Here is a 27286-nt window from a genome sequence, read left to right as displayed (position 1 = left end):
TTTTTTTTGTGTCTGTCACTACTTTTTCTCAGCTCTCACTGGACCGATTTCTTTTAACAATACGTCAAAAGATCACAAATTGTATCTAGTTGAAGACATTACCCTTAAAAATTTAAAAATTTTCCCTCGTTCCCCGCAAATGGGGGAAATATCCAAAAAAATTACAAATTTAAAAATCGACAAATTTTGTCATTTTTTTCACTTTTTTTTCTTAAAACTTCCATAACTTTTTCAAAAATCAACAAATCAACATAATTTTTTTTTTAACTAAAACCTTAGATATTTTCCTTTTATTTGATATAATTTTTTTGAAAATTTAACACTTAACCTGCTCATGGGGGGGGATTTATTTAACTTTATAATGCTATGACGTATTTAAAAGTGTATGGATCAACATTATTTTTTTATAAGAAATAATATTTTTTAATAATCCCTTTTTCATTCGACATACTTTATCTTAATTAGGATATTAATAATGAACTAGCAGATCATGTAGCTTTTGGAATAATCCACCAATTTTTTAAAATTAAACACTATCTAAAGATTTGCATCGAAGCGTTTTTTTTTTATAGTGATTTTAATCACTGTCAGATATCATTATACTTGATCCATCTATGCCACGTCACCACTGTGCCGCGATCCCCCTGTGCTGGGTTTTTTTTCCTACTGAAGATAGTTTTTTAAAACTTCCTAAATAAAAGTGATGGTAGTTACCTCCCAGTTTTTTTTAATGAGGGCAAGTACCAATAACAATGTTGTGGCCATGTTTTAGGTGATTTTTACCTCAAGTGTAGAGTTAGTTTGGTTAATATGGTGTTAAACCTGCATACACCTATGTATTTAGACAAAAATTAATATCGACTCCATATAATTTGAATAGCAACAGTCTATTATATATCTATTAGTCTATATCTAAATCATTGCTATCGTCTACTCCCTTAATAAACACCACTGATAATATAAATAAATATTATTATTATTAATTCAAAATTTTCTGCTATTTAATGAAAAATTGAGTGTGTTTTGATTTGAATATAGTAAAAAATATATACATATATATGAACTATCATAGTAAATATTATCTTCCTTAGAATTCTCTGCTAACTCTAAAAAATAATAAAATGCTATCACGCTAAGTGATTTCAAATAATGTCATATTGTTTTAACTACTGATAATATGTTATAATGATTATAGAATCAACAGCATTGTAAGTATTTCTTCAAAACTGACCCAGTAGCACTATGTTAATAGACCGCCACCCTACGGATTGCTCTGACTGCTTTAACAACGCCCACGATCGATGGGGGTGAATATTGTTCCTGTGACGTCACAGGAACACATCACGGTCAGGGCTACTAAACATTTTATTCCACGCTTTGTAGTATTTTCACGCACAGGATAATAACATACTTCAAATGCCTCTACGCTACATAAAACTGAAAATTAATATATAATTTCCAATTATTCTAAGAGCTGCATAATTTCAAACTTTTATCACAATGTTGGTAGTAACACACATGGTGGTGTCTTAATTTTTTTTTAATAAAAGGTAAATGGAATTATTTTATACGCAGACCTACAATTTTTCTAGCGAGCAAGGTTACATAATTTTTTTTAATTATTTTAAATAATATTTTATTATGATATTATACAGTAAATATAAAAAAGCTTAATATTTAGCAGCAAACCTCCATTTGAGTGGTAGTTGTAACCCCTATATACCTTACACGAAAAAACGTCTTAACATATTTCACCTCAAGCACATGATAAACGTATAAATTACAGTATTCAAACTAAACGTAAATAATTTCTTAGTCATAATATGCCATGTGCAATATGATCTTGGACAAAATACTCTTTAAGGTTTTGGGTTAAATTAATATTTTTTCTTTTTAAATGCTCTTTACACTAGAACACATATCACAATTATTTTTCTTATTTGAATATTTTCGTATTTTAAATATCATTTTCATACTTCAATAAATTTTTATAAATAAAATAATATACTCCATGTTATCCTAAAAATGGTTTACATTTATATTTTATAAAAAAATTTAGTTTTGTTTAATATTTCATCTGACTTCTTTATTTAAACAATGATTGAAATCTTGAACTTTTTAATTAAACAAAACAATTTCTAACTCAATAAATAATTATGAACTTTACTTCTCAGTCGTTCTAACATTCATTTTATATATAATTGTATACTACCAGAGTTATTGTTTTTATCTAAATCTAAATTTCCTTAATTATTTTTATTATTTACAGTGTAAAACTAAGTTTAATTGTTTTCAATAAAAAAAAAAAAAAATGTAACTTCACACAATTTATCATATTACTAAAAACATAGTTTTTATTTTTCTATTTCTCCTAATATAACAATAGCTGCGGATTGTCAAATTTTAAAAGGGGCCCAATAAAAAAAAAAAGAAAAACACATCATAGTAAAACCAATTCTCAGTTTCGCATCGAAGCTAAAATTGCTATTTGAAATAGTTTAATATATACTTGAGATTAATCTCATATATTATGTATTATATAAATATATCAAAGTCTAGAGGGTCTGTCATCCGCAAATGAATAATTTCATAAATTTAGATGCAACTATAAAAAATAAAAAGATTGTTATAAAAATATAATATTAAATATTGTTTTCAACCTAATAAAAATCATTAATTTACGACTATTAACTATGTAAAAATAATTACATATATGTAATGTCATATAATAATTTTGAATTCTTTTTATCTTGATTTTTTTTCAATCGATACATTTTTTTGATAAGATTAAAGTACAAAAGATATTCATATATATATACTTCATATATCAATATGTATCGATCGATGATTTATACTTTATAATACTAATTGCTCAATAAATATTTAAATTTATTAAGAAATNATATATCAATATGTATCGATCGATGATTTATACTTTATAATACTAATTGCTCAATAAATATTTAAATTTATTAAGAAATTATTCTAAAGGAGCACAAATGTTTTATAATAATCATATTAATTTTTTTGGCGATCAACCACGTTTTCATGAGATTTTACATTAAAAACACATTTTACTATAGTGTTAACCTTTGTGGTCTTGTTTCGAATGCATGCATTATTCAAAAATCAGAATAATCATTTATTTATTAAATAATCATTATAAAATGTTATAATCTTTTTTTTATTACGATCATGTTTAAACTTTTAAAAATCAAATCATTTTTATTTAGCTTAAATTTTATAAAAACACAAAATATATTTTCCTACAGATAAATAATAAACGATAAATATACAAATGTGTGTATTTTTTGCCTTTATTCGTGTTTTCAATTAAATTCGCTATACAGTATAAAAATGTCCAAGTAGCACGCATATATTTTTCAATATATGAAATCAATTTTAGTTATATATTAAAAAAATAAATAAATAATCGTTTACGAAAATAAATATCATGCTTTTGACTTGAATGCCAACTTTGAAATATCCGTATAACTCGATGACTTTTTATTGATGTAAACATAAATATACACGTATAGAAATCCTACTCGATTATACGACATTTCAATTTATACTGTGACGTGGCCTTATAAAACACGATTCGTACGAAAGACCTTCGCACTTCTAAACTTTGTAAATCTATTCACTTGTCGAGAGTATAAAACTCGCGTACAGAAACACTTTTATCCATTATGTGAGCGTGTTGGATCTGTAAAGATGACTTGGCAGTGTGGTGTTTGAGAACTATTGAATAAACACGACGTGGTCGTTTCTTTTCAATTATTTTTCGAAATAATGACAAACATAATGCCACTGCGGAAAGGACAAAAGGGACTACTCGACGGGAATAATTATACACGTAGCGGTAACACTTGTCAAAACTTGTTGCGTGATAATTAGCCGTGCGTGTGTTGATTTCGTTCTTAAACCTAAACAGTTCAAAGCGTCGTGTTATAAAAATGATTTGGCGACTGCCTATTGTGGAAATGAGACGCGATTCGAGGAAAAACTTAGCGCGTTTCTAATAAATGTTTTGTCATGACTATATCGAATGATTATTCGAGGGAATAATTATTATTACTATTGAAGTCAATGCCAAACAAACAGATGTCACCAACGCTGCCAACTTGAAATATCACACGAAATTAGTAGAACCGAAAAAAGCTTTTCCTCGACCCTCTCCCATACCATCGTCACTGACTTATGAACACACATCAATCGGATTAAAAATGCGTTTAACTGCCGGTTGCGTAACGACAAGTCTCTATGCAAGTGGCCTACCCAAAGCTTTTAACTCTCTCTCACTTCCTCGCGCCAATGCTCGTCACGCTGATTGGATATTATCATTTCGGTCGAACGACTGCGAAGAGTTTTACACATACGGCCCAACCTCTCTCCACTTTACCTGTCTGTAGTACGCCGACAAAGCAAATGTGTTTTACTCAGCTGTGATTTCCATTCGATTTTCTAAGCCCATCGATCGCTACAGTGCATACACACACACACACACATGTGCATATCTATCTTATTAGATAACATAATAGGTTACAATTTTTCCCTGGACACATTGTTTATGTAATGTAACTTGAAGTTTTGTAATGGACACAATGAAAACAAAGAAGGGCTTGTCACAGCTGTTATAAAACATGTTAATCCAAAGAAATCTTATTCCTAATGAACAAGACAATTTCACGCTTTTCAAAGATCACAGGGCGTTTTATTTTATAAATAAATAATGCAACACTATATACACATTGTAACCGTGTTCTTTGAAAAGAATAAATCGAGCATTAATTGAATGTTTATTTCCTACCTATTTACACACCAATCACTATGCTCAGTATCAATCAGACTGATATTTGTACGTTGTAAACAAACATCCAGTGAAATTAAATTATGTGGTTTACATTTATCTCGCTGTTTTTTATTTGTTGGGGTAAAAAAAAAGTAGAAATACCGCATATGACCATAGTTGACATTGGTGCATCAAATATGCCTACATAGTACGCCGTTCGATTATATATTTTCCAAGCATAATTTATTGCCACTTATTTCTCACAATATGATAAAAACTTTGTAAAACAAATTTTTATATGACACATCATAAATAATATAAAAACTAGACAAAAAAACTTTGATCAAATAGGTTATTATAAGCTTGTAAAAGTTAAATAGGAAAAAATAATAGATTTAATAGACTCGTAAAAGGACTGTAAAAACTGTTCTTTTTTTAAACTGTTTACCACAATTTACATTTGAATAATTGAATAAGTTCAATACGATTTTGATTGTTATTTCTTCGAGTATCACAGAGATACATAGCCACTTTAGTATGTTTACAAGCAAATAAATACACGAGTGACACAAATGTAAAAGGTACCCCATTAGCTCGCGCCTTAAGTTGGTGCACTACACATACCTGTGACCGCCTGGACCTACTGGACATCTGCCTGTCGCTCTGCGATGTCCGCATGGCGCTCGGGTGTATACCCATGGCGTAACAGTAAAATACGGACACGGTGACAAGGCACTTCCCGGTAGATCACAATATCGCATACACTCGGTTAACTATTACACATACACTGTCCACGCCCCAAGTCAGTCGGTCAGAGGACACGCAGGGTGTGTCGAACGTGAACGCGCGACAACTCTCGAGTGGAGCTTCCTCCGTGTCGTATTGGAGATAGATACGGCGACGGCGGCAGCGGCAAAGCAAGCCGCGCGCGCGCTGCCACCACCGGTCCCGCAACCGTCGGCAGAGCGCTCCACATACACCACGAGATGCTGAACGTTGTTCACAGCTGATCCGTCCCGTTCACCCCTGACGCAGTCACTGCCCTCCACTTCATCGAACCGGCGACGTCGATGGAGACAGCGGTGGCTGGGTCCAGTCAATGAATAGTACCTACAGGGCGTGTGTCCCGGAATCTTCGTTCACCACTTCCCCGTCCGTGCATACCGAGGCCATTACGCCCTAGATGTCACGCGACTCCAAAATCGTACTTTTACGATATCTTTACACTGATACCGGTCGTAAATTAAGCTTTAAAATTTGTGGGAAAACTTCTATGGCTCTAAAAAAGATTAGATTTTTATATGAATATATTCACTGTGGCTCAGATTTTGACTTTCTTTAAATCAATGAAATGGCATCTTTGATTTAAAATGTAATGTGTCGTACTGAATCTACGACGAATTGTATAATTCAATGATATTTCCGTTGATTCTAAGACTAATTACATCTTTATTTAAAAGCTATTGTATTTAAATCAAAGTTTCAAATATTTATGGAACGTTAAAATATTTTCATTCGTTCGTATAAATATTTCACTTAATTTTATTATGATTTCCTTTGTTTTAATGCATTATGTCATTGAACAAATAATAATTTGTTATAATTACTAATACTGATATCATTTAACAATGTTATATTATAAATTAAATTATTGTTTGTGATGAATAATATTTATTTTTTGTGAGACAATTACTATAGTATTATACTAATATTTTTAGTTATGTTGTTTCTAATACACTGACTAAAAATTATTTATTAATTAATGCGAATGGTTTTATAGGGTCTCCTATTATTATAACCATTATTAATAATGGATTAAATGTTATTATGTTAAAAAATTACTTTTAATTATAATTTAATGGTGTAATTTATTTAAACGTTAATATATATCTGTAATCTAAAAGTATAACATGTTCACATTTTTACGGTATTATTATATTTATTCATTATAAATTTATTAACAAAAATATGTTTTTGATAAACCAAAAGTTGTAATAATAGACTAAAAATGTTTTATTTGTTCAGGATTATCATTTGATTAAATATAGTATGTACAATGTATATTGTACATGCACATTATTTATGTATACATAATATATACGTGGAGTTTAATAGTGATAAGGATTATAAGCTTACATATTTTTTTTAATTATATGAAGATTACTTTATTATAAGCTAAAAGTTTAATAATTTATTATAGTTATACATTTTTAACCATTAAAAATTAGAATAAAGCTCATAATATTCTATATAAGTATTCTAAAATTATCTACTGCATTTAATTTATGTCAAATTATATTTAGTCAAACAATTATCCTGAACAAATAACTTGTTTTTAGTTTTTTATTACAACTTTTGGTTTATTAAAATACATATTTTTGTTAGTGTGTGTACCTATATCAAACAAATATAAAAGTATTTTAAATAAAAGATATGTTATACTTAATATAAGATAGTATATTTTGATACCAAACAATTGGCCTGGTTTTTTTAATACCCCTATCACTGTTTTTCTTAAGGTAAGCTTTTGAAATTTATAACAATGTTTGATTCAAAAGTAGGTCTAATAGTGTAGGTAAAAAAATTTTTCAATTATTATTTTCTTAAAAGAATCAGTCTTACAAACAGAAGTGTCATTTAAAGGGTAGTCGTCCGTTTTGATTTATTTAGTGGCTCATGAAAATTATGTATTTTGTTGGCTTAAGCCAGTAAAAAAAGAATAAAAAGTTTAACAAAAATCTAACTGTGTAAAAAAACCCAAGTTCCAACTCCCTCCTTCTTATAAAAGTTCAACAAATAAAATTGGACAAAAACATTTAATCTTTATTACACGTCAAAATCTTTATTTTTATATATTAATTATATATTATTATATTAATTAATAAATAAAAATAATATATTAATAATTTGTAAAAGTTGATTAATTCTACAGTATTTAAATTATTTTATATAATATTCTATCATAAAATTATTATTTTATTACTTAAATGTATATTCTTTCTTAGGTAATAATAATTTTATAACTTTCAATAATATTCTTGCATTATATTAATTTATGAACACACAATATGTATACAAATTAACCATAATTTTTAGCTTTGATAACAAGCTAATATTGCTGAAATTTTTTTTTTTTGTGTCTATAACTTTTTTTGCTTGATTTCTTTGGCTAATTTTGTTCAACTATGAAACAAAAGATTACATCTAGTTGAAGACACAAATGGAATACATCATCAAAATTGAAAGAAACTTCAATTTTTTTATTGAATAGGATATGAAGCTCTAATTATTAACTCGAGAATTTTCACACAAAAATAGCATTCGGTAGCCATTTTCACCATGAAGACAAAATAAAATCCGAAATTTTTTTTTTTTTCAAAATAAAGTACATTACGTTATCTTTAATTTAAGATATAAAAAAAAGTGTCAGACTTCCAGAACACTTTCAAATGTTAATTATAAAAGTAAATTTTTTGTGAAAAAGTTGTCATTTTAAATACCCCGTGTGGTCAGATAAAGGGTTACATTTATAAAAAAATATACCAAATGATAGGTAAACACATCCAGCATTTATTTAAAAAAAAATTTATTAATTTGTTCATTTTTGAAAAAGTTATAGCACTATTAAATTAAAAATATAAAAAAGAATTATTTTACAAAAATCGTATTTTTTTTTTATTAATTTTGATGTCTATTTTCACCGTGAAGACAAAATAAAGTCGGAATTTTTTTTTTTTCATAATAAAGTGTATTACATTACCTTTAATTTAAGATATATATAAAAGTGTCAGACCTTCTGGAACACTTTCAAAAGTTAAGTTGAAAAAGTTAATTTTTTGTGAAAAAGTTGTCATTTTAAATCCCTCCTGTGGACAGGTAAAGGGACAGATTTATAAAAAAAATATACCAAATAATAGGCAAAGACATCATGCATCTTTAAAAAAAAATTATATTGATTTGGTAATTTTTAAAAAAGTTATGGCAATTTTAAGTAAAAAAAATTGAAAAAATTAGCGATTTTTAAAATTGTAATTTTTTTGGAGGTTTCCCACATTTACGGGGAACGAGGGAAATTTTTTCAATTTTTGGGGGTAATGTCTTCGACTAGATACGATTTGTGGTGTTTTGACGTATCATTGAAAGAAATCGGTTCGGTGAGAACTGAGAAAAAGTGGTAACAGACACAAAAAAAAAAAACACATCATAGTAAAACCAATACCATCTCAGCTTTGCATCGCAGCTAAAACTTCTTCTTCATCTTCACCTTTATTCGAAATACTCAAAATCGTTCACACTTACTTTAAAGCCATATTTTTTTTATTTTTTATGCATATTTAACCTATTTACTTAATATAAATATATATATTTACATGATTGTTCAAGAAATAGTTAGTCCATGAACATGTGAGCCCTGATGATTAGTAAATTTTTATTCACCATATAATTTAATTATTTGATGATGCTTATGCTACAAAAATTATTTTAAAAATTCTAAGGTTCTATTTTAAATAATATCTGTGATTATTTTCAAAAAATGATATATCAATTTTAGTAAATTTTCGGAAAAGCAAACACAAAAAAGAAATTTCAAAGGTTTCATATGAAAAATAAAATTTGTTAAATACAAAAAACAAACCTTCCCGTCAAAATTTACTCATATTTTTTTAACACGTGAAAAAAGATATCTTTTCCTATACCTATGATAAAAATCTCAAACCCAAATTTTGAAATATATCAGGTCTTAGATTAAAGTCATAAATAATGTAGCCTATTCTCGATAAATTTTAACTGCTGTAAATTTTAAAACACACTTCCTTTCTTAATAACTTATTTCCTAAACTTGATACGTCACAAAAATGGTTTGAGATATTTATCATAAGTATATGAAAATATATCTTCTTTACATTTAATGTAAAATACGAGTAAACTCTTAAATTAAAAACGTTAAAAACCTATCTATTTTATATTAAATAACAGATTGATGTACACACAGAATATCGTAAAACTCTCATAATGTCATAATTTTTCTTTTTGGTGTGTTTATTCCAGGTACGTGATAACTAAGTAATAACTTAGTAATAGAGAAGCAATAAATTATGCTGAGTAAATTTATGTTATTAAACCACGTCTAAAATTATATAATAATAGCACAACTTGTAAAAATAACAGTTGAAACGCCCAATATGTAAGAGCTTACAAGATTTCTATCTAGACAAGTGATAGCCACTTAATTGAGTGTTTATGGGCTTTAAATGGGTTGGTAATTTGATATCACCCACCAAATTTTGTAAATTTACAAATTTGGTACAATATGGGTATAAGTTATTAAAGGATGATATCATACTACATCTATAATTGTAATTTTTTTTAAAACACTATTCTTAATTATAATATTTAGCTTCTGATAACTATTATTGTCATACAAAAATCCGGCTCAACGCACGGAGGACTACAATGATACCACATACCAAATGACAGGGGTGTCATTTTAAAAACCTTGTGGTGTTTAGATATTTATTTTTAAATTATGAAATTATAGGTACTAAAAAAAGAAAGTATCGACAAATTTGTAGAGCAACTTTTAACGGAGGCCACAATTTAGCCTAAGCAGAGAGACAGGTGCTTTAAAAAGCTAAATTTATTATCTAGTTACCATACTCAACTTAACTCTATTAATAATATACATATGTTAGCTTATAACTTAACGCACTACTTATAACATTAACTTAACTTAATTAATCAAAAAAGTCTGAATTTTCCTCAACTTTGTATATATTTTTTAAATGAAAAATATAGTGAAATGTATATGAATTTTATTTGTAGGCTATATTAGAATAAATTTTTTGTTTCTTCAAATAAAATTTAGTTGCTTCTACAAGTTTTTTATGTATATAATTTCTGACAAGTCTAACAATATATTTTAAAATAAAGTGAAGCCACTTTTTATAATAAAAATATATATAAGAAAACTTTTTTACTTTATAATAAATAATAGAATGAAAATTCAATACAAATAAATAATAACTATTGAAATATTTTTCTTCTAATTTTTACAAAAAATCTTTTATTATAAAATAAATTTTATCAAAGCGTAAAAATATTGCTTTCTTTTATAAATGAGTAATCATATTTTATTAACATCAATTTTAAAGACAAAAACCTCTACTGCTTATGATGAGACTTGAGAAGTCTATAATGCTGAGTAAGAGAAGTATCCCATTAAGAAAATCATACCATCGATGTTCCACTTAAAATATTCTTTTATACATTCTTGAGTTTTTCTCTTCAATCTAATTTTTATCAACACAAATATAATACTGTATTAAAATTGTAGCTGGTAATTTTATGATATCGTATAAAATACGATAATTTTACTAGTGTACTACTTTTAGTTGAAAGTTCTTACTATACTTAACTAAAAATAAGTTTGTGTTGAAATTACAGAGAATTTATCCCTTCCACTAGATAATCATAATGATCAGTGATTTTTATGAAAATTGGTAGCGCTAACAAAATGCTTGTAATTATTAAGATATTGCTACAGCTATGCTATTATAGCATGCATGTGCAATATAATTAAAATAATTTTATAAATAAATAAAAACTTAAATAATAATCACTTTTTAAAGGGAATAGCTGTAATAAGTAACCATTAAATGGTTATTGCTTACCTATGACAGCTTAATTTAAAAAATATATGTGTAACATAAGTTATTTATAACTTGTATCTTTTCTTGTATAATAAAACATATAAAATATTTTTTTGATTAAATGAAAGTACACATTATCTCCGAAAAACTATTCACGTAGATCAAAAAAATTTTTTTCAATACTTCGCCTAGATATTAAAAATTTTAACCTATTTTGAGAAAAACGTTCATTGCTGCCATTGTTTTTTGGCTTGTCGAAACCAGACTTGCCTATTAACATTCAAAAGATATCTTGAACATTTTATTGAAATATGTTTATTGATTATCTGGCGTGTTATTTATTTAATTTTTTATCGTTATTTGTATAGCGTTACTTTAAAATAAATAAATTAAATGATACCATGAAGTATCAATAAACTACTGAGGTTAAGTTCAATCATAAAGTAAGTAAATAGTCAGAGCCAAACAAAGTCCCCCGAGTCTTCGAAATTCTAAATACTGCCCTATAAATAATATTTATTATCAAAAAATTCAATGAATAATACATCACAACAATATGAATACTATCAAATCTTCATTATTGTGTTAAAAATAATTAGGAAAATGTTTGATTCATATAGTGTACTTATTAGAAAATATAATAAGTCAAGTCTGTATAACTAATCGTTGGTGTGGCATCAATTTACATTTTGTAACTTAGATATAATTAAATACTGTAGCACAGCTAACGATCGAACACGAAAATTCTATTTATAGCAATTATTAAGAGTTTCTATTACGTACTATAGAAGGGGGACTAGGGACCACGTGTGGTGTGTATTATTAAATCGAGTTACTCGAGTTCAGGTATAATTACTGTTTATATTACAACAAAATTAAATGAGCCATTTTTAGTTAAATTTGTTAGTTTTGTCTGAAAAATTGATTTACATTACAATACCTACAAAAAATAATGGATTTTATTTTGATAAAACACTCAATATTACTTATTATAATACTACTAATAATACTTATTTGAACATATTATGCTGTTAACATTTTTCAAAAAGGTTTTATACCCAAATTTATTAATCTATTATTACACATTCATGTTTATTTTTTTTATAAGCGAATCAGTTTAAAATGTATTATTTTACCTCATGAGTATAATATAATTTAAATGCTAAGACTTACTCGACTCGATGGGAGAAGTTAAGGTTGCCGTCTATGGCAACCAGTACAAAAATGGTGGTTTGATAATTCGCAACCACTGCGTTATCATTATTTCAAAATCCACAACACTAAACATAATAACCTCGAGAATATTTCAATATCAAAAAATGACGAACAATTCTCATCTACACATTGAACGGATCGATACACACGCCATAATGATAACAACACCAATATTAATCGAATTAAACCGAAAACCGTTAGAGATCAATTAAACACGACATTTTAAAATATGTAAACAATTTTAATAAATAATTACGATGTGGATGCGCCCGACGAGTACACTGCGGAGCGCACACGACTCTGCCAGTAGCGGTGGCACGTTCGCGCTATCACGACGCGCGACGACAGTTAGTAAAGTAATCCGGGGATTTCCTCAACGGCATGCCCCAGGATTTTCCAACGCTGTAACGTGTACACCCCACCCCTCCCTGACATTCATCCCCACCAACGTCTCCACTTTCTACATCCTGGCGGAAAATTGAGACCATCTCGTCCCTGGAGCGCTGCGCAGAGAGGTCGCCCCGTATTATCTCGTAGTCGAGTCTGACCGTTGGCGAACTCTGCAGTATTCACTACGAAACGTTGCGGACGTCATTATCTTGTAACGCAACGTCTTCTCCTATCGCTAAAAACGATTAGTCGATTAATATCATTTTACCGCAATGATATGTCGTGTACTGTACTTTGAAGTACAAAGCAGTACTTGTAATACGATGGCGACACTCAACCGTCGACACTCGGGGGTAGGTTGCTGTACGCTGAGACCACATACCTACAATCCCCTCACACGTGTGATCTCCACATAACGAATAACTAACATTTCCATGCCCTTCTTATTTTGAAGCGTGATCGAGTGACATTAACCACGGTTAATCGTTCAACTAAAATTTAATTTACTTTACACCTAAGAAGAGATATTCAGAATCCTAAGTTTTCAATTATAAACCATTTATAATTATTTAGAATATATTTGACACACAATATAATAGAACTTCGATACTTAAAAAGCTCTTCATTACGAAAAGCAAAAGAAAATCCAGACTGGTAAAATTGATACTTAAAGTATTGACATTTTTCATCCTTTCTTCCAAATATCTATAAATACTAAAGAATAGAAATAATTAATTATTTAAATTTATTTAAAAAAGGACGTTAAATTTACGTAAAATAATACTAAATATACATAAACGCTTCACACAGTTATACATTATTTTACCTATAAACTTTATAACATTTTTTGTGTGTAATTGATTAATTTTATTTAACAATATTAGAAATAATTACGTTTCATTCGGTTAAATTAAATCTGTAAGAAACATAGATTANAAGGACGTTAAATTTACGTAAAATAATACTAAATATACATAAATGCTTCACACGGTTATACATTATTTTACCTATAAACTTTATAACATTTTTTGTGTGTAATTGATTAATTTTATTTAACAATATTAGGAATAATTACGTTTCATTCGGTTAAATTAAATCTGTAAGAAACATAGATTAACACTTAGAAGTAGAAGAATTCTTACATGATATTTCTAGATTTTTAAATGACGTGAATTACTTTATTAAAAGTACATTCAAATATTCCAATAGTCGTAACAATATTCAAATTCGTTAACATTCATGTTAACGAATTTGTAGAATGGCAATGTAAAAGGGCACTTCAATGCGATTTGCAAAGCTCCGTATTTGTTAGCTCAATGAAAAAAAGTAAAACTTCGGATAAGATAAATTTAGATTCTTATTCAATGTGCAATTAAAAAATTTAAGTTGTATAGTAACATAACTTGTATTGGAATTTAACCAAAAATATCTCGTTTTTATTTCAGTACTTATATGGGAAAGTAACTTCTCAAAAGTATTTGAACTTTTTTTTAATAAACTACAGTTAACTTTAATAGCGTTATTTAGACTACATCATTGTGTAATTCAACAGTCATACCTTGACACTTTATACCTCTCTTGTAATTAGGACAGTAAATACCTTAAAGCATTATTTTGAGTTACCAAAACAACACAACCACTAGTGCCGCAAAAACCGAGTTTTGCTGGGTCACTATTTTAATCTCTGGCAAAAGGAGTAAATAGCTAACTACAGCTAAGTAGCTGTGGTACAAGCTATCACTAGTAATTTTTTTTTCGTAGAATAAACTCTATCAAATCTGTATTTACGAATGTGCTACGAGACAATTGTTTTCTAGAATACTCAAAAACGATTTTTTATTATATAATATGACAAGTCTATTAATTAAACGACCATTGAAATATATCAGTATCGTGCTTTTAAAGTCTCCGCAAATTAAATTTAAAGCAAAAAAGAGTTATTATTTTACTAAAAAAGATATTAATAGCCCCGCAAAATTAATTCGCAAAAGAACTCACAACATTTTAGTACGACTTAAATTTGAAACACTTGAATCTTAATTTTTTTAACCATATCTAAAATTTGTAAAAAGTCATAATATTTTTTATTATTTAATATCGTATAAAAATTAATTTTACAATTTTAAAGCAATGATTATTTAAGAGAAACTATAGATTTGTATTACCCCAGAATAATGTGAAGTTATTAAATAAAACAAAGAACTTTGAAATGATTACTGCCCTTAAGTGGTAATAATCTACACTTCCGCTGTTTTTGCAAATTTGTTGTTGTTATTTTTTAATATTTGCTATTATGAACAACACAAAACTTTATACTTAAAAGTTAAATAGTTCAAATATCATAAATAATTTATTTAAAGCTTTTCCCACAGTCCCTCTATAATCAACAACGTTTGCTTTATTACACATCTTCAACCATATGAACGAGACACTTCAAATGTCGTTCGCAGTCCATTTATTAACTGGATAACAGTAGAAAATAATACTGCACCTGAGCATACTGTGATTACCAAGATTCACACCTACACCACAATACATGATTGTTTTTACTTTTATTTTACGATAATAAGTAAGATAAGTTTCCCACAAAATGCTGCAAGGTAACCAGTGTAACCGGAGATCATATAAAGCAACCGACAAATGCTGTTGATTAGTGTCAATGGCTAGTTCAAAATATGCACTTGGAGTTTTTATTAAAAATTAAAAAACAACGATAACAAAAGAGGAGATTGCAAAAATTAGAACCAGTATTGCTGAAAGCCAAAGATTCAATCGGCAATAGCGACGAGGTCATGGTTATACTCAACCGCGCGCATCTCATAACATACGCCTCCTCTTGAAAGAGCAGCCGTCGAACGACATAGGCATTTAAATTATGCCACGTTGCCAAATATGCTGTGATATCCAGTTTGACGATTAGTTTCTCGGCAGCGTTTACGTTTTTATTATTGATTTAAGACACGAGAGAAGATGCGGTTTCCATAACAACGGAATACAGAGACGGAAGAGATACTAACGGTGGCAAGTGCCACGCCCGGCCGAACCAAACATCTCTAAAAGGATGTATTGCGCTCTCTGGCAGACTATGAATAATGTCCTTCATTATCAGTTGCCAAACGTGAGAGTATGTCAGAGTACCCACGTGTACCATTAGTAAAATGATAATAATAGAGATAAAGCAAATGAGAAATCAGAATTAATTTTTTGTATACCGAATTGTCATACTAGACAATGCAGCTTGATCAAATTATTATATAGTCATTAGAATGAAATAAATTACTGTAATCGAAAAGACTACAAGTTAAATTAAAAATAATATTACACACAATTCATACTAAACAAGCTGGAATATTAATGTATTAGTTAGAATTCAATGAAGTTTTTAAATTTAGATTTTATTTCATTAAATTCAAATGTATTCCTTTAATTCTTTTTATATCAATTACTAAAATATAATATTCATTAAATTCATATTTTATAGCCTTTAGTATAATATCACCAAGGACTACTCCTTTAAAAAAATATTAAAATTTCTATATTTTATTACAAAGAAGTAATATATAACTATAGCCTAAAACCACTAGAAAGACAAACTAGGCTACAAAAATTAAACAAAATAATAACAATTCTACTAGAAATAATAGTTAAAAATTACAAATATCTTAAAGACTTTAAATGACTGGATACATGCAAGACAAATTCAGTTTTCTACAATGCTAAAGAAAAGATTGTTAATGAACTATATATTTATGTTTACCAAATACATTTAAAAAAATTATTTTTATTTGTTTGCAATATTGGTCATTTCATTTAAAGAAATAAATAAGCAGGATAACTCAATATTTTGTCAAGATACAATTTTCAGTAATAAAAAAAAATATATATATATATTACTTTTCTCAAAATATCCTTTAATCAATTTACTGCTAAGAAAATTAACTTACTGTAAGTATTTACATTATAAAAATTAGGAAGAATGTTACAAAATGCAACATTTATACAATTTAAGCTTTAAGAAAAAAAAAATATATAAATAATAAATTTCCTATTATCTAACATTAATATAATTTACAAAAAAAAAATTATAACAAATAAATATAAATGTGTCGTTAGAAAAATTTTTAATGAAATTTTTTGAATTATTAATTAATGCCAATGTTGTTATCAATGATTTTTTATTGTTTGAAAAAAAAAACAAATTTTCCAAATAAGTTTCTGAAGTTCATTATGCATGGACTACGACAACAGTCTTGTCCCATAGGGACATGATGAGTAAACAATAAGTTCGTGAACTTAAATTTATCTGTTTAACATTTTAGAACAACAGAGTACTCATGCCTCCCATTTCACTTTGCTCTTTAACAAATATTTCAAAATATTGATAAATGATGGTAACTGCCAACAAGATACCAGTTCCTGATCCAATGGCACCCATAAAATCAGCTAGAACAGACAATGCGCCTATACAAAGACCACCAAATGCAGCAGCTGTAGGAATGTATCTATTCAGCTCATGAATCATTGAGTTATCTCTGTGACCACGCATTACCATTTGTTGTTCTTTGAGTTGTTTAGCAACCTGTTAATATAATATAAATATAAATAATTACTACACTGAAATAAATTTAATTTTGCTGTACATACATCCTTTGCAGATGAGCCTGAAACATCAATCCATGTTTTAGAAAAGAATGCACATGATCCCAACATAAATACAATATATAAAATAGCATGTATTGGATCTTCAGCAATATGTGATAGATTTTCTGGAGGTGATAAATAATAACAAAGACCACCAATTGGATAAGCTCGGGCTGGTCCACCACCACCAACATCAGCCCACACACCGAGTAAGTTTACTAAAATGTTTCCATGGAATTTAACAGCTAACATCTATAACCCAAAAAATTAATAAAATCTAAGATAAAATTAAAATTGTATTTTAAAAATCTTTCATAATGTACCTGAGATATAACATATAAGTTGGATACTAATGCTGATTGCAAAATGATAGGTATATTAGATGTATAAAACAATTTGATAGGATAACTGCTGTATTGACCACGATATCTTGCTGATTTGATTGGAAGATCAACTCGGAAACCCTAATAAATTGTTGATATTTTTTGTTTAATAATTTAATAATAAAATAATTGAAAATTCTTACTTGGAAATAGATTACAATGGCAAAGACTAAGACAGTTGCTAATAAATTCATCAAATTTGGTAAGTTTTGTCGGTAAAATGCTTCTCTTAAAGCTCTAACTTTATCTTGTCTAGTGGCCAAAAGATGAAATAATGCAATAACAGCACCTTCAAATTCAGTTCCTCGTCCTAGAAAACAATTTACATAAATTCATTTTTTTGTATAAAAATAATTGTATTTGAAAAATAAAAATTTGTATCCATTAATTGTCAAAAATTACTTATGAAGAGAATTTTACTAAGCAACTTACCAGTGTTTACTGTGGTAGGGCTGAATGCCTTCCAAACAATTGTTTCACAAATGTTAGTAGCAATGAAAAGTGATATTCCTGAACCAAGTCCATAACCTTTTTGCAATAATTCGTCCAATAACAATACAATAAGACCAGCAACAAATAATTGAATAATGATTAATAAACAAACACCAGCTCCAATTTCACTAGGATCACCATACATTCCAGTCATAACGTAAACAATAGCTTGACCAACAGTAATGACCATTCCAAATACTAAAAATAATCAGTTAATTAATAAAAAATAAAATAGCATAAATATAGATATAAAAATACATTTTTGAGCGCCATTGAATAATGCTCTATCTTTAGGTGTATCTCCAACTTCAATAATCTTAGCTCCAGCCAACAATTGCATGATTAAGCCCGATGTAACAATAGGAGATATTCCAAGTTCCATAAGAGTACCACGGTTAGAGGCTAAAATAACACGAATCCAATAGAAAGGATCTGCTGAGTCTGAACTCATAATACCAAAAAGAGGTATCTAAAAATATATATATTTTTTTTAACAATTTTTCATTATTATGAGTGCAAAATATTATTACTTACTTGACAGCATACTAGAAAAATGAATAAAGTAATAGCAGTCCATAATACTTTTTCTCTAAATTGAATCTAAAACAAAATATTTTTAATTAATTTTAAGTTTTAAATGTAATATAAACTATGTAATTATCTTCAAAAAATTGTATTGAATAATTATTGATTTAAATTTTAACTATAAATTATATATTAAGTCTATTACATTATGATTAAATACTCTTGCTATGAATTTTTATATAAAAATATGAAAAAATGTTTAATAAAGTTACCAAACAGTAAATGAAAATATTGTTATATTATTTAAAGTTTTACTTTATATGGTGTGATTAATTTATAATTAACTACTAATTTCTGCTAAAATAATAGTTATCTTTAAAATATTATTTGACTTTTTTTAGTAGTATTTATCTCTAGATTTATAAGTGGTCAAATACTTTTTATATCTGTACCTTATTCCTTATAATGTTACTAACTTTATTTTTTTAAATGGCAACATACATAATTAACTTATAAGCTAAAAAATGATCTAATTAAGAAAATGAATAATAGATAATAACTTCCTGACCTGTACATCAAAAGTTATTAACTAACTTAATACCTATGTGGGAGGCTAAGCGTGACGCAGAAATATCCTATGATAAAAAATAGTCGTACCAGAACTTCAACACTATTCTAAATTTTAAAACACTAATTTCTTCTGAAGTGGTTAACCAAAAGTGGTTATAAATCAGTAATTTCCTTAATTATATAATTTTCTATTTTATACGCTAGTTAAATATATGTTACCATTCAAATGAAAAAAATTGGAACCCTTACAATAGATAATGGACAGACCATGTTCAATCACTTATAAATCAAGAGATAATATTACTAAAAAAAGTACCAAAAGAAGTATTTTAAAGACATTATTTTAGAAATAATTTAGTGGTCAATCATCCTGTATATATTATCAAGTAACATAGAAACCAAGTATACATACAAGGGTCAATCATATCAGATTATGAGGCTACTATAGGTCACAAGTTGATTGTTTTTCAAGTTTATATACCTATGAAGCATCTCATTGTGATTAAAATAAAGGATTTAGTAGATATGTCAAATGAAAAATGCCATCAATTATTAATTTCTATTGAGAATTTCTTAAACCATTAATTCCTATTCTAATAAATATAAAATCATAAGCTCATTCATTTACTTAAATGTCTTTTATATCAGTATCCACTGGAAACTCATGAGAAATAATTAACAGGGTGCAATGACTAGAAAACTTTCTACTTAAAACTTTCTATCAAAGAGGATGAAATTTTGACAGGCTAGACAGATACTCATATCAAAAAGATTTAACAAAATTGATCATAGCATTAGAAAATTCTAACAGAAATTTGAAAATGTTTATATTTATTATTGTATGGGACTCTGCTACCTCTCTGAACATTTTTTAAATGTCAAGTCTTTTAAGAAATTGTCTACAAGTTAAGGACTAAATATGTTTATGCTTGATTAAATAAAATAGTTCTTCAATTAACTGGAAACATTTTTATTGTGTATGACTGCATACTTATTAAAAATTGAGTGAATGGTTCATGACTTGGCAGACATTGATACTGTGATGACATTTTACATTTGACAGATCTACTAAGCAATCAACAATTAAATTAGTTTCCAAAATAAATTACATTCTGAAAAGTTATATGTGACAATACTAACTATATAGTAGTATAATAATTATTGTAAAAAAAAAAAACTCAAAAAATAATTAAATAAATAATTTAAGTCAAGAAACGAGTTCTGGGTTAAGGATTTAAGGGATGTATTAGATATTTTGTAAATAATTAATATTAGGAAAATAGATAAAATTTTTTATTTTATATCTAGCCTAAAATTAAGTTAAAACACTATTGCCTTCGTAAGTCAATTTCAAAATACTACAAAACCTAAATGACTATCAAAAAAAGATCAGCTTCAGTGTCTTGTTAAGTCAAAAGCCCCTTATTAAAAAAATTTGAAGAATTTGCTACAAATATTCATGAGTTGAAAAAAACTTTAGTTACCTTATATCACAACTTGGTTCATAATAGTAAATATTTAAGTTTTTCATATTGATATATTTATATATATTTAATACCTATTATTTGTGTATACTTAAGTATATACTAATAACATAATAAAAAGAAAAGGCGAGTAAAATCTCGTAATACCAATTAACAAAAGAAGAATTTATTGAGAAAAAAAAAGAAATTGATTAAAAATAATTTTTCACTGGTAAAGAAAAATCTAGTAAAAAAAAATTCATTGATGAGACAAGTTGACTTTCTAATTAGATTATTTTTATGAATGACAATTATAAAACAGACTAATAATTAATGCATTAGCATTCAATTACTTACTTTTCTTTCAGGTTTGGCTATTTCTGGTAGAATACTACAGAAAGGCTTGATTACTTCTAAAAATTTAACTGAAAAAATAATAAACATATAAATTAAATTATTACTTCAATAATAGAATGGAATTTTAATTTTATATATTATAATTTATAGTATTTTAAAATACCAAATTATTTATTATTTTATTAATAAACTGTTATTAAAACATCATGTGACTAATGAAAGTCTATTCGAATTACATCAACAATTAGGTAGGGAAATTTATTAAATTTTATAATTTAAATTTAAATATTTTTATGAAAAAAGTTTTCATTAATATGTCTACTTGTAAGAGTGTATAGATATGTTTGAAAACTTTAAATTAAGCATTTAGTAGGAAAATTGCAATAAATTTACATTCACACAAAAACTATAAATTCTGCTATTTATAATACATCAATCAAAAATAAGCAGATTAAAACATTAATATTAAAGAATACAGTTTTTCATTTTTTATTTAAACCACGTCAAGAAATAACGGTACAAGAATAAAACTATGACCCACTTAATATCATACAAAAATTCAGTAACTTAAAAAAAAAGAAAAGTTAAACATTTTTATTAATGTTTAAGTGTAAAAAGAAGCCACGACTACAATTCTTGAACAAAAAATTAATTATCTCACTCATATAAAAATACACTTTTCCTAAAGAAAAATAATTTGAATTTAAAATACCAAATTTTAAAATATAAAATTACAACAAAATATTAAATAGTTAATTATACTTACAACCCATAATGATGCGTTCGTTATTACAGTCTTTTTGCTTTAATGTAGTTGCATTAGAAAAAAATACAGAGGTACTTTACGTAAAGAACCTTACGAAATGAATAACAAAATTTATGTGGACACGACAGTAACGTACACAATTTTCACTTCTGTCGAACTCAACCACGTAGCGGCTTGTATAACTTCAACACGAACACACATGCAACGATTTTTGTCGATGAGTCGGCGACACGTCGTATGGTATACGTACGTCAAGGAGAATAGTACTAATTCCAAGGAGAAAATAGAATTTATTTTTTTTATAATTATCTCAATAATAATACTGATAATAATCAAAAATACTTAATCAAACACAGTTAGCAACAGAATTATTATAAAAAAATAAAGATTTTATTTAAAAATACACCATGATAAAAATCATAGTAATATTACCCCATAATAAACATGGTGGAAGTGAAAATGATAATTAAACACTGCTAGACAAATAAAATCAAAAAATAATTATAATAGGGTGCCACCATAAAATCCTTATTTAAGTTTAAAATGGACTATAAACCTTTCCAATATTTATAAATATATATTAAAATTTCGGTTTTGCTTAATTTTTTTTCAAATTTTCATCACGCCTTAACCATAAATTAAATTTAATGATTCAATAATAAATTTAAATGAAATTTTATAACAAGGAAAAAATAAACAAGTTCTAACATTTAAAACCTATCTTTTAATCATAGCTTAAATCCTTTATCTTTAAATAATTCTATCTAAAACTATTTTTAAATTAAAAAAAGTGTTAAATCAAATTTAACTACATTACCTATTAATTAATTGAAAATATATTTTTTCGTTTACTTTTTACTATAAGGTAAATGTAATTATGTAATGGGATAATTATAAATTCATGGAATATTTAACAGGTTTTATTTTAGATAAAAAAAATCCTTATAGTGTTGCTATCATATTAAATATAAGCTTGAAATAAAAACCTATCAATTTATCAAAAAAATGCATTTACAATTACCCCCTCCATCACCCATTAATAAACTTAATGTAAAAAAAATACGCTAGTTAAAAAGAAACTGCACATATAATTCTAAATTGAACATTAACAAAGAATTTGTTTTTATTAACTATTAATAATTTTTGAATTGGATGAACTACATTTAATAGTATTTGAAGGAAATGAGCCAATTTTACTTGCTACTTCACTCCAAGTTTTTTCAGCAATAGAACTTGCTTTATATCTTCCTTCTTCAAGAGTTTTAAATAAATAATCTGGTGATGCCATCAGTTTGAAAATTTCTTGACGTATAGGAGAAAATTTTTCTATTAATATTTCAGACACTACTTGTTTATAGCTTTAAATAAAATTAAAACTTAAATGTAAAAATTTTTGATTAATAAATGTATAATTTACTAAAGTATAATAAATGTACCGGCCAGTGTCCAAAAACGAATTTTCTTCACAAATTTTTTCAGGTAATGATCCAGTTACAAAAGAATGCATAGCTACAAGAGCAGAAACTCCAGGTCTATTTTCTGGATCATATGTAACCTCTGATATACAATCAGTAACAGCTTTTTTTATTTTTTCTGCAATTACATCAGAAGAATCAGTGATTTCTATACGACCTCTTTGATCAGGATGAGATTTCGACATCTTTTTAGTTGGATCACGGAGATTTCTTATTCTTGAAGAACTGTCTTCTATAAAATGTAGAGATCTTCATTTCACATTCTAGTACAACTTACACAATTTTTTTTTTCAAGTTATAAATTATTTGTAATGTATAAAAAAATTCAATACACTATACTTTGAACAAGAATTTCGGGGATGGGAAAAGTTACTCCATATCGTGTATTAAAGGAACGAGCTAAAGCATGAGCTAATTGTAAATGTTGGACTTGATCTTCGCCAACAGGAACTTTAGTAGCTCTAAAAAAAATTAATTAATTTTCACAAATTATTAGTTTAAGAACATTATACAATACTTGTATAGTAAAATATCTGCAGCTTGTAAAACAGGATACAAATATAAACCAAGTGGTACATCTTTTAACATAGAAGATTTCTCTTTAAATTGAGGTAGCTGACCCAATCTTGGCATAGTAGTTAAACATCCTAAAACCCAACTTAACAGTGTATGTTCAGAGATCTGTTATTATAAAAAATAAAAATTATAGAATAAAAATTTTTGTTGAAATTTAAAGAACATTAAAACTTACTTGAGATTGCAAAAATAATACACTTTTATTAGGATTTATACCACTTGCTAATAAACTAGCAGTCATAAGAAGAATATTATTTTGTAACTTATTTGTGTCCTAAATTGAATTTTAATTAATACAACAAAACTCATAATTTATATTTAAAAAATACAACTTACATAAGGCAATGTGATCGAGTGTAAATCAACAATACTAAGTAAAACTTCTTTGTTTTCATTTTGTAATTGAACCCACTTAGAAACAGCTCCAAAATAGTTACCTAAATGCAATGTGCCAGTTGGTTGAATCCCTGAAAATACTCGATCATGCCAACTAACCTAGTGAATAAATCTTTATTTCAAAATATCTTACATTTTTTGTTTAATTTAAACAATTTAAAACTCACTTTAGAATGACAGAATCTAAATAACTTGGATACATACATCAATTTTAGCGATGTCCCAATATTTATAACTTTTAATTTAGCTCTTTGCATTCTACTATCGATTTCAGTTTACTTTAAAACGTTTCAAAATTTAAAGACCATTTAATTCACCACTTTATTTAAGATTATCAATGAAAAATGTAATTATTATGAGATTTCTATAGATAACACATTTTGACACAATAAGATTATTTTGGATTTACCCATAGAGTATTACTTTATGGATATACCGGCATTATTACTTTGTTATCATTCTTTGATATTAGTTCACGTGTGTTGGTAACTCTACTTTTTATTCCATATAAAATATAAACTATTATCAGCATATAATTGAAGATTGGCGATTACCAACTGCAAACATTAGCCGACAACAAACGTTCAACATAAACACATTTTATGTATATGTATAATTATATTTGAGTTTTTATTTTCATAACAAAATACTACTGATAGTTGATAGATACACTAAAAATTAGACGCTTCAATTTGATAGCCGCGTATTTCATATTCACACGCGCCTTTTTTATGCTTCTAGTAAATTGTGTGATTATCAAAAATTTTTGACAAATAAAACGCTTTTATTAAGGTTTATTGTCCAGTTTAAACTAAATAATTATTATTGAATTTGGTAAGCCAATCTTTTTAATATTTGAGAGATAATATAATTTTAGAAAAATTATGTCTGTGGAAAAAGATATAATAAAAATACAACATAAATTACAAAATATGTCGGATGAGAACGCTGATCAAAGTCAAGCCCTAGATTTATTAAAAGCTCTTAAAGATTTGCCTATAACTTTAGATATACTTACAAAAACTCGAGTTGGTATGACAGTTAATTCATTTCGAAAAAGTTGTAATAATGAAGAAGTAATTACATTCTCCAAAGCATTAATTAAAAACTGGAAAAAATTATTAAATGGAGATAAAAGTACTACTCAGGAAACTAAAAAAGAAAAGAAAGAACGAAAAAAATCAGAAGAAAAAGAACAAAAAATTGAAACAAAGAAAGACACTTCAAAACCAGTTATTTTTCCTACCCCATCTACCACAGATGCTGTTCGTCTTAAATGTCGAGAACTTTTAGTTTCTGCTTTAAAAACTGATGATGAAAATGAAGGTTGTGCGTCAATAGAAGAACTTGCAGATGAACTAGAAGATGCTATTTTTTTAGAATTTAAAAATACTGATGCTCGTTATAAAAACAGAGTTAGGAGTAGGTACTCTAACTTAAAAGATGCTAAGAATCCTCAATTGAGGAGTAACTTTATTGCTGGAGCTATCACTCCTGCCCAATTAGCAAAGATGACTGCTGAAGAAATGGCTAGTGATGAAATGAAAACATTAAGAAACAAACTTATTAAAGAATCGATTGATGATGCTCAACTTGCTACTGTTCAAGGAACAAAAACAGACTTACTAAAATGTGGAAAATGTAAAAAAAGGAATTGTACCTACAACCAAATTCAAACTAGAAGTGCTGATGAACCAATGACAACATTTGTAATGTGTAATGAATGTGGAAACCGATGGAAATTTTGTTAAATTTTACAATTGGCGTTATTTAAATTTTCTTTTTAGAAGCACTTAAGTATAAGAATATAAAATGATATCCCTTTTCTTCATACTATTTCCTATAATGATTATTGGTATTTGACCAAATTTTAATATTCATTTTATTATATTGATTTAATTTTTAGTTAAGAACTTGTAACTTGCATTATTGTGGGAATAATTGGTTTAATGTAAATAGTATGTTCAGCCTAAAACATAATTTAATTTACTAGAAATAAATTTCTATAATTGATTATATTAAATTTTATTATTTTGAAATATTTTTTGTCAATTGCTGAGGTAGATATATTTAATCATATTACTTAGAAAAAAATCAATTTAGCATTAAAATATAATAATTATAGCCCCTAATATGATCAATTTATTTTTAAGGAAGTTTTAAGCAAAAAATGATCATTGAAATCTCTGGCTATAGTAAAAATTAGTGTCTACTACTCTAGAAGTTTTATTTACACCCCTGATCAGGTAAATTTATTATGATCTTAGTTCAATTTTCTTCTAATAGATTACACATTTTTAAGACATAAAGGACACAAAGTCCTTTTTATTAGTATTCAAATTTAACAAATTATTCTTTATTTTACATAATATATAAATAACCAAATTCGAACAGCAATATATTAAAAGCAAACTTACATACGCAAATCAGTGTAATATCAGATGTTAAATTGCTTACTTTTTATGAATAAAATCAAAATGTCATAAATTTACTTGTGCCATTTTCATAAAAATAAAAACATTATTTATTCTCAATAAATAATCTATTAGTTTATAAGAACTGTAATGATGAAAAATGTTGACACAAAAACCT

The 27286-nt window shown here is 27.0% G+C and overlaps 4 protein-coding genes across 4 annotated transcripts in view; 1 reads left to right on the top strand and 3 right to left on the bottom strand.

The window, feature by feature from the left end:
* The window catches only part of LOC126904389 (protein still life, isoform SIF type 1), a 55152-nt gene extending 42133 nt beyond the window's left edge, over window positions 1-13019 (bottom strand). The window contains exon 1 of the mRNA XM_050683392.1: window positions 12619-13019. The gene's annotated coding sequence lies outside the window, so the exon portion shown is untranslated. The remainder of the gene's footprint in view (window positions 1-12618) is intronic.
* A 3911-nt stretch (window positions 13020-16930) lies between these two features.
* Window positions 16931-22396, bottom strand: LOC126905751 (protein transport protein Sec61 subunit alpha). The gene is made up of 9 exons (XM_050685761.1): window positions 22248-22396; window positions 21482-21549; window positions 19101-19166; window positions 18825-19035; window positions 18507-18764; window positions 18218-18384; window positions 18015-18155; window positions 17695-17943; window positions 16931-17629 (listed from the first exon to the last, which is right to left on the bottom strand). The coding sequence occupies exons 1-9, from the start codon at window positions 22252-22254 to the stop codon at window positions 17366-17368; spliced, it is 1431 nt and encodes a 476-aa protein (XP_050541718.1). The 5' UTR covers window positions 22255-22396; the 3' UTR covers window positions 16931-17365.
* A 919-nt stretch (window positions 22397-23315) lies between these two features.
* Window positions 23316-25131, bottom strand: LOC126905752 (tryptophan--tRNA ligase, mitochondrial). The gene is made up of 7 exons (XM_050685762.1): window positions 24862-25131; window positions 24635-24793; window positions 24474-24572; window positions 24240-24403; window positions 24062-24183; window positions 23684-23954; window positions 23316-23605 (listed from the first exon to the last, which is right to left on the bottom strand). The coding sequence occupies exons 1-7, from the start codon at window positions 24949-24951 to the stop codon at window positions 23374-23376; spliced, it is 1137 nt and encodes a 378-aa protein (XP_050541719.1). The 5' UTR covers window positions 24952-25131; the 3' UTR covers window positions 23316-23373.
* Window positions 25132-25258: 127 nt separating this feature from the next.
* Window positions 25259-27150, top strand: LOC126905753 (transcription elongation factor S-II). The gene has a single exon (XM_050685763.1). It carries the CDS (start codon window positions 25579-25581, stop codon window positions 26443-26445), a length of 867 nt encoding a protein of 288 aa, XP_050541720.1. The 5' UTR covers window positions 25259-25578; the 3' UTR covers window positions 26446-27150.
* Window positions 27151-27286: the final 136 nt, after the last annotated feature.

This window comes from Daktulosphaira vitifoliae, unplaced genomic scaffold (assembly GCF_025091365.1).
Source record: "Daktulosphaira vitifoliae isolate Bord-2020 unplaced genomic scaffold, ASM2509136v1 Scaffold_4, whole genome shotgun sequence".
Classification (NCBI taxonomy): domain Eukaryota; kingdom Metazoa; phylum Arthropoda; class Insecta; order Hemiptera; family Phylloxeridae; genus Daktulosphaira; species Daktulosphaira vitifoliae.
Note: the sequence above shows the minus strand (reverse complement) of the source record. Positions and strands in the feature narration are given on the sequence as shown.

Bases quoted from the DNA above. Each gene is read 5' to 3' on its own strand.
- LOC126905751 (XM_050685761.1), bottom strand. The intron at 19,036-19,100 runs GTAAGTAATAAT...ATATATTTTTAG, and splicing joins TTTTTCTAGTATGCTGTCAA to ATACCTCTTTTTGGTATTAT. The intron at 17,630-17,694 runs GTATGTACAGCA...TTATATTAACAG, and splicing joins CAGGCTCATCTGCAAAGGAT to GTTGCTAAACAACTCAAAGA.
- LOC126905752 (XM_050685762.1), bottom strand. From the start codon at position 24,951: ATGCAAAGAGCTAAATTAAAAGTTATAAATATTGGGACATCGCTAAAA. The intron at 24,184-24,239 runs GTATTGTATAAT...AATTTTTTTTAG, and splicing joins GCAGATATTTTACTATACAA to AGCTACTAAAGTTCCTGTTG. The intron at 23,606-23,683 runs GTACATTTATTA...TTTTATTTAAAG, and splicing joins TCGTTTTTGGACACTGGCCG to CTATAAACAAGTAGTGTCTG.
- LOC126905753 (XM_050685763.1), top strand. From the start codon at position 25,579: ATGTCTGTGGAAAAAGATATAATAAAAATACAACATAAATTACAAAAT.